The sequence below is a fragment of the Triturus cristatus genome, chromosome 10, assembly GCF_964204655.1.
Source record: "Triturus cristatus chromosome 10, aTriCri1.1, whole genome shotgun sequence".
Lineage (NCBI taxonomy): Eukaryota > Metazoa > Chordata > Amphibia > Caudata > Salamandridae > Triturus > Triturus cristatus.
Window position 1 is genome coordinate 405,843,078 of NC_140593.1, and position 15,873 is coordinate 405,858,950.

The 15,873-nt window shown below is 43.4% G+C and overlaps 1 protein-coding gene across 5 annotated transcripts in view; it reads right to left on the bottom strand.

The window, feature by feature from the left end:
* The window catches only part of ARHGAP21 (Rho GTPase activating protein 21), a 442,217-nt gene that overhangs the window by 128,255 nt on the left and 298,089 nt on the right, over nucleotides 1-15,873 (bottom strand). For 3 of the 5 annotated variants that reach the window (XM_085631689.1, XM_085631691.1, XM_085631690.1), the window contains one exon: nucleotides 3,143-5,066. In XM_085631689.1, coding sequence (XP_085487815.1) covers nucleotides 3,143-5,066 — 1,924 coding nt within the window. Of the gene's footprint in view, nucleotides 1-3,142; nucleotides 5,067-6,342; nucleotides 6,373-15,873 lie in introns of all 5 variants that reach the window. The other 2 variants (XM_085631687.1, XM_085631688.1) reach the window with 1 other exon arrangement.

A 15,873-nucleotide genomic window follows, 5' to 3' on the forward strand; every position in this document is an offset into this window, starting at 1 on the left:
GGTGTGGAGTAATTTTCTGGCATGTTATGGGGTTGTGTGATGCGAGATGGGGTAGTCGTTGGTGTGGCTTGCACCTTAAAGAGCTGTGTATTGTGGGCTGGTTGCGCTATGGAGATATTTAGTGTGATGGAGAGGTATAGTGTGATGTTGAGTGATCAGATGTTGCTCTGAGTCACATGTTGGATTGTGGTGATATGTAATGTAAGATATATTTGTGGAAGTATGCTCAGGGCTATAATGTGCATCGTTTTGGTTGGTGATATGTTATATTGTACTGTTTTGGGTGGGGTATATTAGCATGAGGTTGTTTGGTATATTGTGGATGACAAGGGCTTTCAGTTATTTTATGTTGTGTATACAGCACTTTTTGGAGTTGTGTAGAGTTCGGCTGTGTTATTATTATTATTATTATTATTATTAAAACTTATATAGCGCACAGCTACCCTGGGGCATCCCGGCGCTATGAACAGTGCATCGACCGTGGGACCATGGAGTAGAGATAGCGACTCACCGGGGAAACAAATGTGTTTTCAAGTCTCTGCGAAAACGCAGGGTACAGGTCTCAGCGCGGAGTTTTAATGGGAGGGAGTTCCAGAGCATTGCTGTATGCACAGAGAATCGCCTCCCTCCCGTGCGTGATCTTTTTACTCTCGGGACCTGGAGCAGACACCTCTGGTCAGACCTCAGTGCTCTATTCGCTTTATAAGGTACTACCAGGCTCCCTAAAAGAGGGGGCCCGCCGCCCTGGAATGTTTTATGGGCGATGGACAGTGCCTTGAACTGTACTCTCTCCCGCACCGGTAACCAGTGCAGTGCCTTGAGAGCGGGTCTGGCGGATTCTGTCCGGGGGATACCCATAAGGAGTCTAGCTGCCGCGTTTTGCACCTGCTGAAGCTTGTTAAAAGTCGATTCAGGGGCGCCCAGAAACAGACTGTTGCTGTAATCAAGGCGAGATGTTATCAAACCCTGAATCAACAACTTCCTTGATGGAAAAGGAAGAAGCGGAAGAATTTTCCGCGCAGCCCGCAGCAGGGCAAAACAGACTCCCGCAGTTCTTTTGGCGTGAGTTCTAAGGGAAAGATCTTGCTCCAGCCAGACTCCTAAGCTCTTGATCTCCTCTTTCATGGTTGGAAAGTCACCCATACAGCTTGGCCAACATGAAGGTGGCAGTGGTGGCGCTTTGTTTCCAAGCAACATGATCTCTGTTTTAGAGCCGTTCAGCTTCAGGGCTGAACTGCTCATCCAGGTGTGGACGTCCGCCAGACATGAGTGCAACAAGTCAGGGTTCTCCACCAGTTGAGGAAGGGCGACCACCAACTGAGTATCATCAGCGTAGCTGACGATTTTGATGTTATAAGGGGTCACCACATCCTCCAGGGGGGCCATGTAGACATTAAATAATGTCGGGCTCAGGGACGAGCCCTGCGGCACCCCCCACTGGAGAGAAATAGATGGAGACTTGTTGCTTCCTTCCCAGACCTGATAGGAACGGTCTTCCAGAAATGAGCAGAGCCATTTCAGGGCGACACCTGCCACACCCACCTTTGACAGCCGTTGGGTCAACACCTGATGGTCAACGGTGTCGAATGCCGCACTCAGATCCAGGAGGATCACTGCCACTGATCCTCCCGAATCTAAGATGCGCCTCGATTCCTCAACGGCCGCCAGGAGGGCCGTGTCGGTGCCATGGCCGGGACGGAAGCCGGTCTGTGAGTCTCGGAGCAGGCCATTTGACTCAAGAAAGTTGGACAGTCGATGGTTAGCAAGTTTCTCAGCAATTTTGCTGAGACCTGGCAACAGAGAAATGGGCCTGAAATTGGCCAGCTCAGTCGCGTCGAGGTTAGATTTTTTTAGAAGAGCCTTGACCACGGCTTTTTTCCAGGTGGGTGGCACCAAACCACGAGAGAAGGAGGCATTGATCAAGTTCGTAATGGGCCCTACCACAGCGATTGCCGCTTGTTTTAGAATTTTAAAAGGGACAGGGTCCATGGGGGAACCGCTTTTTATGGAAGCTATAGCTTTTAATGTTTCACTTTCTGAAACTGGGCCGAACATGTCAAGGGAGAAGGGACCCTCTTTTATCCCCACAGGGAGGGGTTCTTCTTGAATCCCATGAGATATAGCCACCTGGGGTAAAGAGTCTAGTATTTTTACTATTTTAGTATGGAAAAAATTAGCCAACTCCTTACACCTCTCAGGGTCATGGGTGACTGCTGGCTCAGGAACTTTTAGCAGTTCTTGCACCACCTTAAAGGTCTCCCTGGAGGAGTTTGAGGCAAGTTGTATTCGCTCCTCAAAAAATTGTGCTTTTGCCAGGCGGAGGGCCGCTTTATAGGCTCTCATCGCTGTCCAGTAATCCTTGCGCCTGGCCGCATCAAATTTCTTCCTCCAGGCCCTTTCCAGTTTCTTACATCCTTTCTTAAGCCGGCGGAGCTCATCCGTGAACCAGGGGGCAGAACCCACTCGTTTCTCCCTCTTCTGTAGGTGTGGTATTATATTGTATGCTCTGATGTGTTATGCTGCAGTGTTGCATAGTAGGGTTATAGTTATGGTCTAATGTGTAAAGAAGAGTTTGTTCTATGGTGTGATGCGTTATTTAACGTGGTGTGAACTATTTTATAGGCAGTTACAGCATGCCGATATGGTCTGATGGTGTATGGTAATACAAAGTATAGTGAAGTGCAGAGTTGTGTGGTGTGGTTTTCTACTGAATTATATGGTGGGTGCAATGGACTATTTTAAGGTGAGGTTTGTGAATGATTTTTGGAAAACATGTGGACACAGGATAATGAGTTTATGAAAGGGAATTGTACACAGTAAAAGGAGCATTCTATTACACTTGGTACAAGTATTTTTGGCACCCTTGAAAAGATTAATGGAAAATGAGACTCCTCTCCTAAGAGTTTTTCCACTACTTCATATGAACTGGAAAGAAACTGGTGGAAGTGAGAAAGGAGAAAATAGTGTAAAGGAGTCAGGATTTAAATGAAAATGTCGAGACTTCTGTCCATAGGAAAGAAAAGTGAAACAGAAGGTGCCCAAGAAAAGTAAGCCATATGGAAATCCAACACAACTACAAATATTCAACAAATGTCCTGTAGCTGGCATGCTCATGAAAAACTGTTTAATGCATTTAGCTCACCTATGAAAGGAATCGATGATAAGGAATCACCAGCTGGGCTGGAACCGGATGCTTTTCTTTGTTCAATCCTTCGGATATTCACTTCGCGACGTGCATCATTGGGCAACCAGCAGGTATTGTCCGACACCGGTTCCTGGTCATTAACCGCCAGGATGTAAGATTGGTGTCTCAAAGGCTGTGATGTTAGGCGAGCAGAGGAAGGTTTTTCCCTCAAAACAACTACATCATCACTGTCGATAACATGTGGTTGCTCCACTTGAGAATCTTGTAAATTTGCCTCTTCAAAATCTTTACACACATATTTGGACACATTTACATCTTCAGAGGTAGTTAAGCTCCTGCTAGCCTGTAGGACACGTTTAACAGGAGCTTGCGAAGACAGCGAGCCAGAGGATTTGATGCTTAAGCCCGTCTCTGTGTGCTGATCGGGAGCACTTTCTGATCTTTGCCTCGATTGCTGATTAAGCTTACCACTCTGATGCACGTGATTTACTCTGCTTTGGTCTTTCAGGGAATTATCATCAAGACTCCGGTTAATGGAATGTGATGGTTTTGCTGAAAATGGAATAGGACTTTTAATTGAATTACTTTTAGAACCTTGGATGCGAGATGATCTTTCTTGTAAAACAGGTCTAGACTGAATGGTGCCACGTGCACACTGAACATCCTTAGTGGGCGGTAATGTTTTCAAATCCGATGGTTTTTGGAACGGAGAACCAGAACCCACCACCCTAGCGCTCCCTCGTCTCATATCTGAACCAAACACACCAGGTGACACAGAAATGTTCTGAGGTCTGACGGATGTGTGAAAAGAACGTTGCCTAGCTTGGTCATAAATACCTCGTCTATCGTCCTGCTCAGTGAAACCAGTCCATTTATAAGTGTGCTCCCTATCCATGTCTGGACTGGAGAGAGTGGCATTGACTAGTTCAAATGGATCCGCTTGCCTTCCAAGGTAATCCCATGAGCCTGTCCTATGATTCCGGGTAACAATTGCTGGTGTTAAAGCATCCTGGGAAGCACTTCTTGGACAATCTTTCATCAATATTGGCTCTTCAAGCTTTTCCTGAGAAGCACTCCTTTGTCTGACCTGAGCAGACTGAGGCGCTCTATCGTGAGAAGTGCTTCTACGCCGTACCTGTAAGGCGGTGCGGTTTGGCGCTACTTGACTGTAATCTGTGTTGTTCTGCGCGACTGCCCTCAAACTATCTAATCGTTCCTGTATTGTCCGACAGCCATACATTTGCAGCCTTCGATCATCCATGTACTCTTTGTAGGTTTTATAGTTTTTCCAGTCTATGTGCTGGTGGACACCTGGTGAACCATGGCTTGGAGGCAGTGGAGACTCTACAGTTCGGCTAGGCTGTCTAGTGCTCAGAATTCTTTCAGTGTGCCCTGCATAACTCCCACATCTCATTAATGCTGCCTCTGTGGTCCTTGCAATTGAAGTGGGCTGATTCAGCGTGGTGGTGGGCACCAAGCAAGGTGGAGACATGGTTCTTGTTTTTGTATTAAAGGCGACTGAATCTTGCAAGCCATACCTCACTTCCTCAGTTCTGTGTGGTGGACCTGATCGGTTTGTTCTACTTGAAGCATCTACAGCCTTCTCAGAAGGCACAACAACTGTCCTTATGGTTTCATTACAAACACATACAGCTGTGTTTGATTTCATGATATCAGTTGGCGATGGAGGCACTTGTATTTCCACTCTGTAGTTCCTATCTGGTTGTGTCATCGTCCGTGCTGGTATTATGGGCGGGTGCTTGCTTGGGGAAGTGTCTGGAGCATGGATTTCAATGGGCTGTGCTATCAACGAAGATGTTGATTTTAGTCTTGGATAACATATTGGTGGTGGTTCAGGAATATTATGTGCATTGCCACTGTAAGCCTCGTTGCCCTTCAAGTATGCATCCTGTGAATACGCCTATAAAATAAGGAAGAACATGGATTATTTAGAAGTAAACACACACATTTGTACTAGAGTTTATAATTTAAGCTCACATATGCATCTTCACTGCTGAGTAAACATGCACAGGAAATCGCAAATGTATGTATCAGATGGATGAGAAGGAAATATTTTCCATAACTCAAACCCATCTCGAGAGCCATGGCTTCTGCTATTTTTTTCCTGACACCAGTTATCATTAACTGTAATGAGGATAATTTAAAGCAAGGGTAATTAAGTGAACATAATATCTTCAGATATCAAATTACCTCTAAAAAAACTAACTACAGCAGTGTCAAGGAATATTGATATGAATGCTTTACATCATAATTTTTAAAGCACTAAATATCAAATTACAAAAAAGCTTCAATCAATACTTGACCTCTTTACCCTTACAGAAACACCATACGTCTTTAAATATTTAAAAACAGGCATACAATAATTGACTCCAGATCTGCCTTCATGTTTACAGTATGATACTACAACATAGCTGAAGTATGCTGTATAATTGGTGGTGCATGCACTTATGTAGCACTCAAAATAACTACTCATTTTCTGATGAAGTGCTTTTCTTTTATTTCAAAATCAGAGAGCAAGGATCATGATCTAACTAGACTGCATGTTTCATCAACCTTCCCTCACTATTGAGAAAACCTTGAATTATCATTGTATAAAAAAAGACAGTGTGCACAAGACATAATAAAAGCAAACTGCGGGTATAATTATATCACAAAGCCATGTTACTTATCAACTTAGCTGGCATTTGGTTAAAATATGATTAAGCATGAGCTCTCTGTGCAAAGCTTGCTAGTGCAGAGAAGGGGGGGGGGGGGATATGCATGCTTCCTAAGGTTTTCTACAGCTCAGCTGTGGGATTCTATGTCACAATTTCCTGCACAAATTATTGCATGCCTAATGCAAAAAACCAAAGCTTGCCTTTTATGTGTATATACACGACTGGTTGTAAAGCCAGGGGGCAGCCATATACATGACACTGAGAGAAAAGTACAGCTAGAGAGGGCGAGGCTTTTCAACGCTGCTAAAATAAATACATTTTAATACGGTCAGTAGGTAATCATTCTAAATTAAACCGATGCAAGCATACATGTTACAAACGAAGAGGATTATTAACAGAAAAGGAATTCAGGAAAACGGCACGCTGAAAAAAAACGGTCAAAGAGTGATGCATCAAAAAAAGCATTCCTTATGAAACGTAAAACCGGAAGCCAAGAAATGGCTCCTGTGCATTTCTTACCAGTGTCGTGACATCCTTTGGAAACTGCAGCTGGCAGGAAATAGGAAAGCATAGTAAAAGCTGCTTACTGATGTAAAGAGAATTATAGTGTCATACTGATGCTGGGTACTGCAAGCTAAAAATACATCTACACTGATTTCTCTGGAAGGTACCAAAAGAGGAAAAGGGCAGTGGAGCATAAAATACAACTTTTACATCCGCGTGAACATGCCAGCTTCAAAGATTCGTGCTTACAGCGTATATTCCCTACCCCTCTTCAAACCAAAATGCGCGTACGATATTGCACGCATTAACCGACACTGTGCGGCTTTATGAGATCAGCGACGGCTGGGTGCCGCACAACTTCCCTTCCGCCGGAGCAGAATCGCCGTCTCTGGTCACCCCTGGGTTTCTACCATCCCTGATTCCAGATGACGAAGCGACTGCTTTATTAAACATTCGGAATAGCGCGGCTCTGCCGTATAAATGTGACCGGAACCAAATGCTGTCATTTGACTGCAGCCGTTTCGTCTCCAGTGAATGAAATTACAAACGTGACGCGGTTGAATTGAGGGATCTCGGGTGTGAATTAAAAAAAAAAAAATAGCAGTTTTTAAATTCTCAAAGACAACATTGAAATATTGAGCCCCCGGTCCAAGATACATCTTACGTGGTACCACTAAGGAGAAATGAGTGCTGTTTTTACTGCACTGCACGCCCGTTTTACACGAGCACAGTGACATGACGTACATAAGTGTGCAATGAATGCTGTTAGTGAGTGCGAACATGTTTTCTATTACAACGCAAGCCCACTGCAGGTAACGAATACGAGAAACGAACTCCATATAATACATTAGTACACCTCACAGGTATAGTTCACATTTTTTTGGAAACCCGTGCATTGATATTTTCTTGAGTCGCCTGACACAGCGTACGCAGGCTCCCCCCAGCGACTATCGAACCCACTGAACCACAGCACCATGTGATAAAGTGCCATCAAGGCAGTAGGTGCTATTTAGGGGTAAATAATTATTTCCTGACTGGAGGTCCGGCAGGTGCATAACCACCGCAGCCTCCGAGTAAAACCTCAAAGTGCTGGAGGATGTAAACAAAAGGGTGGACCATTTTAAGTCTAATTTTGACTATGACGACCACAGTGCGGGGGTAAATTGGGGAAGCGGAAATACCTATAAAGAGGCTCTAGACAGGTTACAAAATATATAGAAGAATATTTCCGCATCGGGTACATACCCGGAGCACAGGGTGTAGTATTTACTGATTTCAACACCCTGGAATGGGAGATAACCGAGTAATACTGACTAGCTTCCCAGTACTCCAAGGAGCAGTTTATGCTTGCCTTAATACCACCACGTTTTGTAAACGAAATTTAGGCAGATAAAAAAAAACCCCTGAATGCAATATTTACCACAAGAGAATCCCAATTCAGGAGAAAAGGATTCAGGTTGAGGGGCACTTGGAATAAGGCGCTACATTGGTGATCATGATAGTAAACTGGGTTTTTGGATTTCTACTGACCTCTTTCCCAAACATTCCATAGTAAGGTTTTTCCAAAAACGAGAGTAACATTTTTATTTTTCTATCAAAGCAACACATTAAATAGGTGCGTTCAAAAGGTGTTTTCTGTGAATTTCAAAAACAGAGGTTAAAAGCGAATGCTTCCTTAAAGGTGACTAGTACGCGAAGTATCGCCATCACTCAGTGACGCACAGCATGCTCCCCCAATAGCTCATATCTCCTCTGCCAAAAATGGCAGGCGACCCAGATAGACAACGTCAGGTCAATCTCTGGCTTTCCTTACAAAGGGAAAATAGTTAAGCATGCGGTAGTTACACAACTCTCTCCTCACTGGTAACTACATAAGTGACTTCAGTCTTATGAACACAAGACAAGAGCTGCAGAAAGGCAGCCTTTACTCAAATAGGCATCCCTACAGCTTGGACTAATAGAGTCATGTCCTAGCACTGGGGTCTATCACTCTTGGGGTTCAGATCTTTCTGAGGGGATCACACACAACGGACACCCAGTATCTCCCTCAGAGGGCATCAATGGTCGGCACTATATATTCTGGTCTTGAAAGCCTGCATGGGCTATGACCATCCTTTTCAAACCCAACGTAGATACCACATGATTGCTGATCACAAACACCTACAGTAGGCAATTTGAGGTTCTGGGTAACTGCCTAACAGTAATGGAGCACCTCTATTTGCCCATCAGTGGAAGGGTCTAAAGTGCCTCTGAATAAGTGTAAACAAAATGGAGATCATGCTGGGACACGCCGGGACGTTTATAGTATTTCAGTTTGACTCATGTCCATCTTTGATCAAAGCCCTGCAGCCAGTTTGCTCAGAGCTCAACTTAGGACTAATCTTCAACTCCAAGACAACGCTCACTACTTAGATAAAAAAGTGGCAATTGTGTGATTTTCCACCTTGTCGGTTGAAGAAGTCCCCTGCATTGATGACACCCCACAATGTAGTTACTCTACAGAGTGGTGAAAGTCCCTACCGCACCCCTCTGCCAAATACAGGTAGAAATTCCAAAAGGGGCAAAACTACGCTGCTCAATTCACCACCAGTGAAATTTCGTCAATGTCTACCACTTAAGCTGAGGGTTGCATTCATACACCCAAGGCTCATACACCCAGTTATGCATAGCCATGCTGCACACCACCGTCCTGAACAGACGCTCCCTTCTCACCCAGCCAGAGGCGTAAGTTAGGCTTGCCACACCTGTTTACTGCTTCTTCCAACAAAACTCACATGATTTGGTGAGAAATTCTTTCAGACTCAAGGCACTTCCCTATGGACCTTTCTACTACTGCCCATTTCCTGAAGACAGAGTTCAAGAAAAAAAAGCAGTAAAAACAACTGAAAATAGCCCTCTTTCAACAAGCCTTTAGACTAGATCCGGCAAATTATAACACTTGTGAGCTCACTGTACTATAGCACATAATTGACATGATCTTCCTTCCCTCCCACTGCTAGTGCCGAGAAGCCGACTTTGTTTTGTAAAAGTGGTTTTAAAACACTAAATAACATTCATTTAAATTAAAAAAAAACAAGCTGCTTTTGAAAGTGGTTTGATCTGGGGTCTCTTTAACAGGTGGAGATGAGACCACCTCAAACTTCTAGCACCCACATGAATGTGGAAATTGCGGCTTCTCTTTTCTCATGCCAATCCCATTTCCACAACTGTGTGTCCAAGTAATACAAATCGAGCATAGTGCATGCATAGGGTGGCGAGGGAAGAGGGATCACTCCTCATTGGACATCCAAGTTACTCCTTCAAGATCAAGCATTGCAGCTAAGTTTGGTGCTCCAGTGACAGGTATGTCAAACTTCACTCAGATTTTATACTTTCTCAGGTACTGGAATTTATTGGCCAGTGCACTCCGCAGTGGGGTGCAGGAGGGCAAGGGAATCCCGTAAGATTGCTTTCTTTTTCTACTCCAAAAACAACAAGCTCAGTCTTGGAACTATTTCATTGTAAACTATTGACTATTCCAGCGCTCGGCCTCATTTAGGGCCTCCCTGTAAGGTAGGTTCAGATTTAAAATATACCTGGAAGTCACTGGCATAAGATTTTACAGAAAAAACTAATACAAGAAGATGCTAAACAAAGGAACCAGGTATATGTTGACATATCAGGTAACGGGCAAGAGTTATGTGCACCCCACAGTGGTGAGAAGCCTCTCCAGAGGTAACGGTGTGTCCTCTTTGACCAAATAGACTGACAAATGCCATAGTCCTACTGTCCCAACCAACCACTGCCTTATATAAAAGGATGGGACAGTCCATGGTATCAAAGACCGCAGATGCTCTACCTGATCCGGATAGATTTTGTCATTGAAGCTTTTTTAAGTATTACTGAAACCGCACCCACAGCATTTATTACAGGATTTTGTTGACTACCAGAAAACTGGAGTCAGTCCTGCAAGGCTAGAATCCTGAGATCCAAGTTGGATTTTTTCAAGAGACAGACACATTTCTCAGACAACATTCTCAAGGATGAACAGAGACGAGATGCAGACAATGGTTGAAAGCTGGCCTTGAGTTATTTTTAACAGCAGTCCAAGAAGTATCATAGGGAGAATATGGAGCTAGCCACCTCAATCACATCCACATCAGAGACACAACTTAATGAGAACACAAGCAGATTTTCAGACGTAGTATACATTCTCACCCAACAAGTTACTGGGAGAAGCTAGGAACTTTTTACCATGAGTTCATTGATACTCAGTTTATGATCCTGCTGCAGGTTATGTTTGAGATTAAAGCAGATCAGACAATGGTTAGAACAAATAGGTCGGGAAGAGTCAACACTTAATAGTTTTTAGGCGATGAATGCATCAAGGCGTTGGCCCTCATGTCCATTGGTGCTATATGCAAAGTGATGCCCTGAAAAGCTTTTAATCAAAACTGCGAATCTACAGTCTAGACAAACTCTGACATTAGAAGAAAATCATCAAATATTATGTATGGATAATTGATCTAGAAAGTACTTATACAATCTAGTCTGCCAAGGACTGGGTAACATTCGTATTCGCATTATGAGAGAGGTAGCATACAGTCACTACACAGAGACTTTGATGATGGGATCCTCACAAATGTACGCAGTGCCCTACAGCCCTTCAAAAGGCAGTCAGCTGGAAGAACCAGGACAACAAGTGGGCTAGGTGATAACAGGACAACGCCAAGATCTGGAATAGTTAAAATCACAATGATGTAAATGTATCCTACTAAATCACACACTCACATTTTTAACTCATGAGAACAGAGAATGTTGACTGGCACCAGACAAGTTTGGATGCGTGCCACCGTAAGCTGAAAAACAATTTAAGCGTTTAAAATTGTGATGTGGGAAGAGTATCTATGAAGCACCCTATTCCATCATAAGAGCCAATAAGGTCAGTAAGAGCGAGATGGGAAGAATTACCACCAGGGAATACCTTGAAATCCCGCAAGGAATGTTATGAAGAAAATTCTCTTCTGAAGCAAGTACTGGCAAAGCCAATACGTCTCAATTGACAATGTATGCTGGCCGCCACAGCTGGCACTGCCAACGCCAGATGCTTTTTAATGTACCAGCTCTGTAAAGCCAATAGCAGCTAATAAGGATTAAAAAACACTGCTTCCTTTACTTTCGGGATGGCCGCAATGCTGCATGACCCAACGTAACAACGTAATGCAGCAGCTGTCTGAAACTATCGTATATATTGTTTACTCTATATTTTCAATAATCTTAAAGGGCTTCCACACTGCGACACACGAAGTGCGTCATCACAACGTTGACCCAAAATCCCACTGTAAGAATTGGTATTGTCCATGACTGGACTTTGATAAAAGACACCTACATGCTGTCTGTAGGTGAGACATAAAATGAGTGAGGAAAGGCACAAGCACTGTGAAACAAATGTCCTTATAAACATGGAGTTCTGAAAGAGGTTACGTCAAAAGTACCACCTTGTCTAGGAATCTAGAGTCCACTGACTCTCCAGGAATATTAGATTCCGAAGAAAAAGGTAATCAGACACATTAACAAAAACTGTTAACTAAAGTTAACAAAATTGTGGCTAGTACCTTATTTTAAAGGGCAATGGATTAGTTAGCCCAATATGGATGTTGTATGATTTTTGCATTCAAGTAAAAGGCTGATTTATTTATTTTAGGAAACCAGTGGCACAACGGGCCAATGAAAGTACACGTTCTCCCCTCACTGACTTCTGTGCCCTTAATTCTAACAGCCTTTTGACACAATTGATGCCCATAACTGAAGGATCTAAGATTAGAACACTTTTTTGCAAAGTATGAGAGTTCAACTTCATGGTTGGGAGCCTATTTGGCCTTGCCGGTGATTAGGCACAGCTAAAAAAATGCCAGTTTCAAGAATTTCTTTCAGTCTGTACCAAGCCATTCAGAAAACAAATGTGCATTGTGGATCTGATTACTTATGGAAAGACTAGCTTCAAGAATGACTATGGTAAGTAGCTAGTGCATAGTATTTCCTTACTAAGACCCACTTACGCCTTTTGTGAAGTGCAAACTCACAAGCAGGGGTGGCATATTTCATGCAATGAAGGCAAGTTTGAGATGACGATTCTGTACAGCCATATGGTTTATCCACACATGACAGAGCTAAAGGCATACCTGTCATCCTTCACACGCAATGTTCATGAAACACTGGCAAAATGATGGAGCAACTGAAGACTTGGACATGTTCCTTGAGCAGACTTCAACTTTCAAATAATTAGCAACTTAAAGTCACCAGTGACAATTAAAATATCCGGAAATCTGCTGTATCACAATCTTGAACAAGGCATCAACACTGGCACTCACATGTGAGGTCTATAAGATGGACTTAAGATCAAACTTTAGTCCCATCATGCCATAGGATACAACTTATTTTACAGACTGGTGGAGAAATGCTGGATCACTACATAGCAGCTTGCTTCGAGTCAACAAAAAAGAGAATATTATATTAAATGGAATTTCTTCTTCAGCTAACAGTCTACTGAAATCAACCAATCTTCTAACAGAGCATCACACCAAAGCAAGGTTTTAACAACCCGTCCCTGATCTAGTAATGGGACTTCAGGCTTGCAGAATAAGGTCATTGATCCCTTCAAGAAAACCTGGTACCCAGCAACCCATCCACTCAGGAATCAAAATAGCATAAAACTAGCCATACCATGGGGCTACCATTACTTCACCTTCATTATTGGTCTGATCACAACTCGTTTGCTATAACTTAAATTTACCATCAATTTGCTCCAAGTATCTGGTCTTCAACTTCAAAGCTAAGTGTATACAGTATTATGGTTAGATTAATGTTGTATGTGTTTGAATTTATTCAATTTAATTGTAAGTTATGGTTAGCATGGATTTAATATAATGTATTTTTTAATGTCTAGGTTACTTCGAATAGGATTTAATGCGATTTGATAGGGTATGTAAAGTGAAACATAGCTTGTTCATAGTTAAGTCAGACAAAGGCAGTAGAGTGGGTTGAAAAATCAAGACAAGGTTTGCTAGGAGAATATTATGTGTTAGCTAAAAATCGAGGCTATCACATTTCTGAATGTAGCCCTAACTGAGGGTCTTATGATGGCGAATAGTCAGAACGCCGATCTCCATCATTTTGGACAGGAACCATCAGACAATGAGTGGGCAGTCCCGCCCGCCCTATTAGGATACGACCACTATGCAGGCGGTTGCAAAATGCCTTTTTCTACTGCGGCTTGTGCTGCGGCCCAGGAAAAGGGCCACCGCACAAGCTGAAGTAGAACAAGGCACTTTGTGCACATTAATACACTGCAAGCCAGGCACCACTACATGTGCCCCCCCCCCGGCCACTTAGAAGTGGGGCCCCTAAAGTCCGTTTCCATCAACCTTTTCATGGTGGTGGGACCTCTATGAAAAGGCAGTCGGAAAGGGACATCCTAATCCATACGGTGGTGCCTGCGCAGGCACCGCCTCCATTGTAGGGATAGGAGTCCAACTGTTGCCCCAATGGGATTTTCTCTCCTGTCGGAGGTGGCAGGATTTCCCCCAGACATTATCACTCTGGTTGCCTGCATTGTAATGCGGCAGTCGGACCAATGCCCTGTATGTCGGGCGGATGGCCACCGACGGCCTGTTGGAGGCGATCCGCACAACATCGTAATGAGGTCCTGATTTGGGATTGTCCAGACTGGGCCCACAATTGGTTGGTTTGGCTGTGTCAGAAGGGCTCTAAAAGCATCTCAATCAACGAGACCCAATAAGGTAAAAACATGTCTGAGGTTACTTGCCCTTCCCTTTAGCGTGAATATGGCCTAGCAGTTAGGCCTGGACTGCACATTTTGTGCCTGGTCAAAGCTATTTGGCATAAGGTTGGGCACTGTCTGTAACAGCACACGGATAACAAAATGATGAAATGGAAGGCACAGAGAGTAACTACTAATGGTTAAGAGTATTTCAGGTATTTCCATCCATCTCACTCTGCAGTTTTCAAGATGACCTGACACTGATGTCAGTTTATTTGAAGATGGTTATCTGGGCCCTCTGGGTGACCATTGGAAGGGCCTGATCATTTCATGTGAGAAGCTAGGGGTGGTACTGAAGAGGACTTGCCAGGCAGAAAACTCCTCCTTTATGAGAGGTCTCTTCAGTTTTCTCTTGAACTTGATTCTATAGGTTAGGGCTCGAGATGTTCCAGAGTTATGAACAATAATTTGATAGTCTCACAACTACACTCCATTTTGGAGGGGCAAGAGGACCCTCCATCACCATAATGAGTTGGAAGGTATTTATTGTGATAGCAATTATTTAATAAGGAAAGAAAAGCCAAGAGTCAAAAAAGACTTGAAGGTATTTCGCTTTCTTGATTAAGCGTTTGGTTGGCTTCCAGTTACAACCACCAAGAAAAAAAACCCCATCTTGGTAGGATCACAGATAACAAGGATTGTAGTTTTGGGCCCCGTGAGGTAATAATTGTTCTTCTTCATTCTCTGGTAAATATCCATTGCAATGTATTGTATTGTAATTGCATTTAGCGATTGGTACACTTGTGGAGAAAGTCAGGATCTTCACCCAGCTAAGAATCAAGCACTCTTATTTGCCACTGTAGTTGGTGTTGTGCAGTTATCTTAGCCAGAGGTTCCAGACAGATGTAAAATAGCAGTAATAGTGAAAAGCCTTCAGGAACATTACAAATCACATGTTTGTATGACAAAAAGCTGATTTTAATTTGCTGAGTTCTGTCAGGGTGAAATGATCTACAACACTTCAATGCTCTACCTGTGACCCCAGACCATTTTTTCAACAGGGTTTTATGGACATCAGTAATTGAAGCTGATAGAGTCAGCATGTATAGTTGTACAGCATCCGGTGGCAGTAACTGGTCCTACTTGATGTTCACTAACATGGATTCAATGCCTCTGAGTAATCAGAGGCCTAGCAGCAATCACACAGGATGTCCGTATGTTCTTGAAATTGGAGCATAACCTCGCCATCTTGATCTTGCTTATTAGAGATGCAGGCAATAGTTCGGCAGATTATTGAAATCAACTGCAAGTTTCTTCAGCTGCAAGATTATAGAGGCTTGTTTTGGGGCCACTGGAACTGTGCCCTATTAGGACACATTGATCACTGCTGTGAGCTATGATGCCAGGTTGTCAATGTAGTCTTTGCCAGTGAATGGTTTGAGTATCTCTTACAGTCATCTTGAATCAGTAATTTCTTCAGCCATGTTTGACACTTTTATTATCCTTAGTGCTGAGGACAGAGAAGTTTGACTAAATGGTAGATGAAGGATGAAACAATGAGATAAGAGATGAAAGTTTCAGAGAAGACTTGAGTTCCAATCTCTGATTTATTGATGTTGTCATAAAAAACTAGCAGAGGTCTTAGAACTGATTACGACTTTGGCAGTATGGGAGCAGGCCACCACGCCAGTGCCCAGCTCAAACACCACCAAAGCAGACTTATATGTGAGCCTTTGAACTGCAGCGCCAAAGGAGCACCAAAGCAAGTTCCTGCACGGCATGGACTT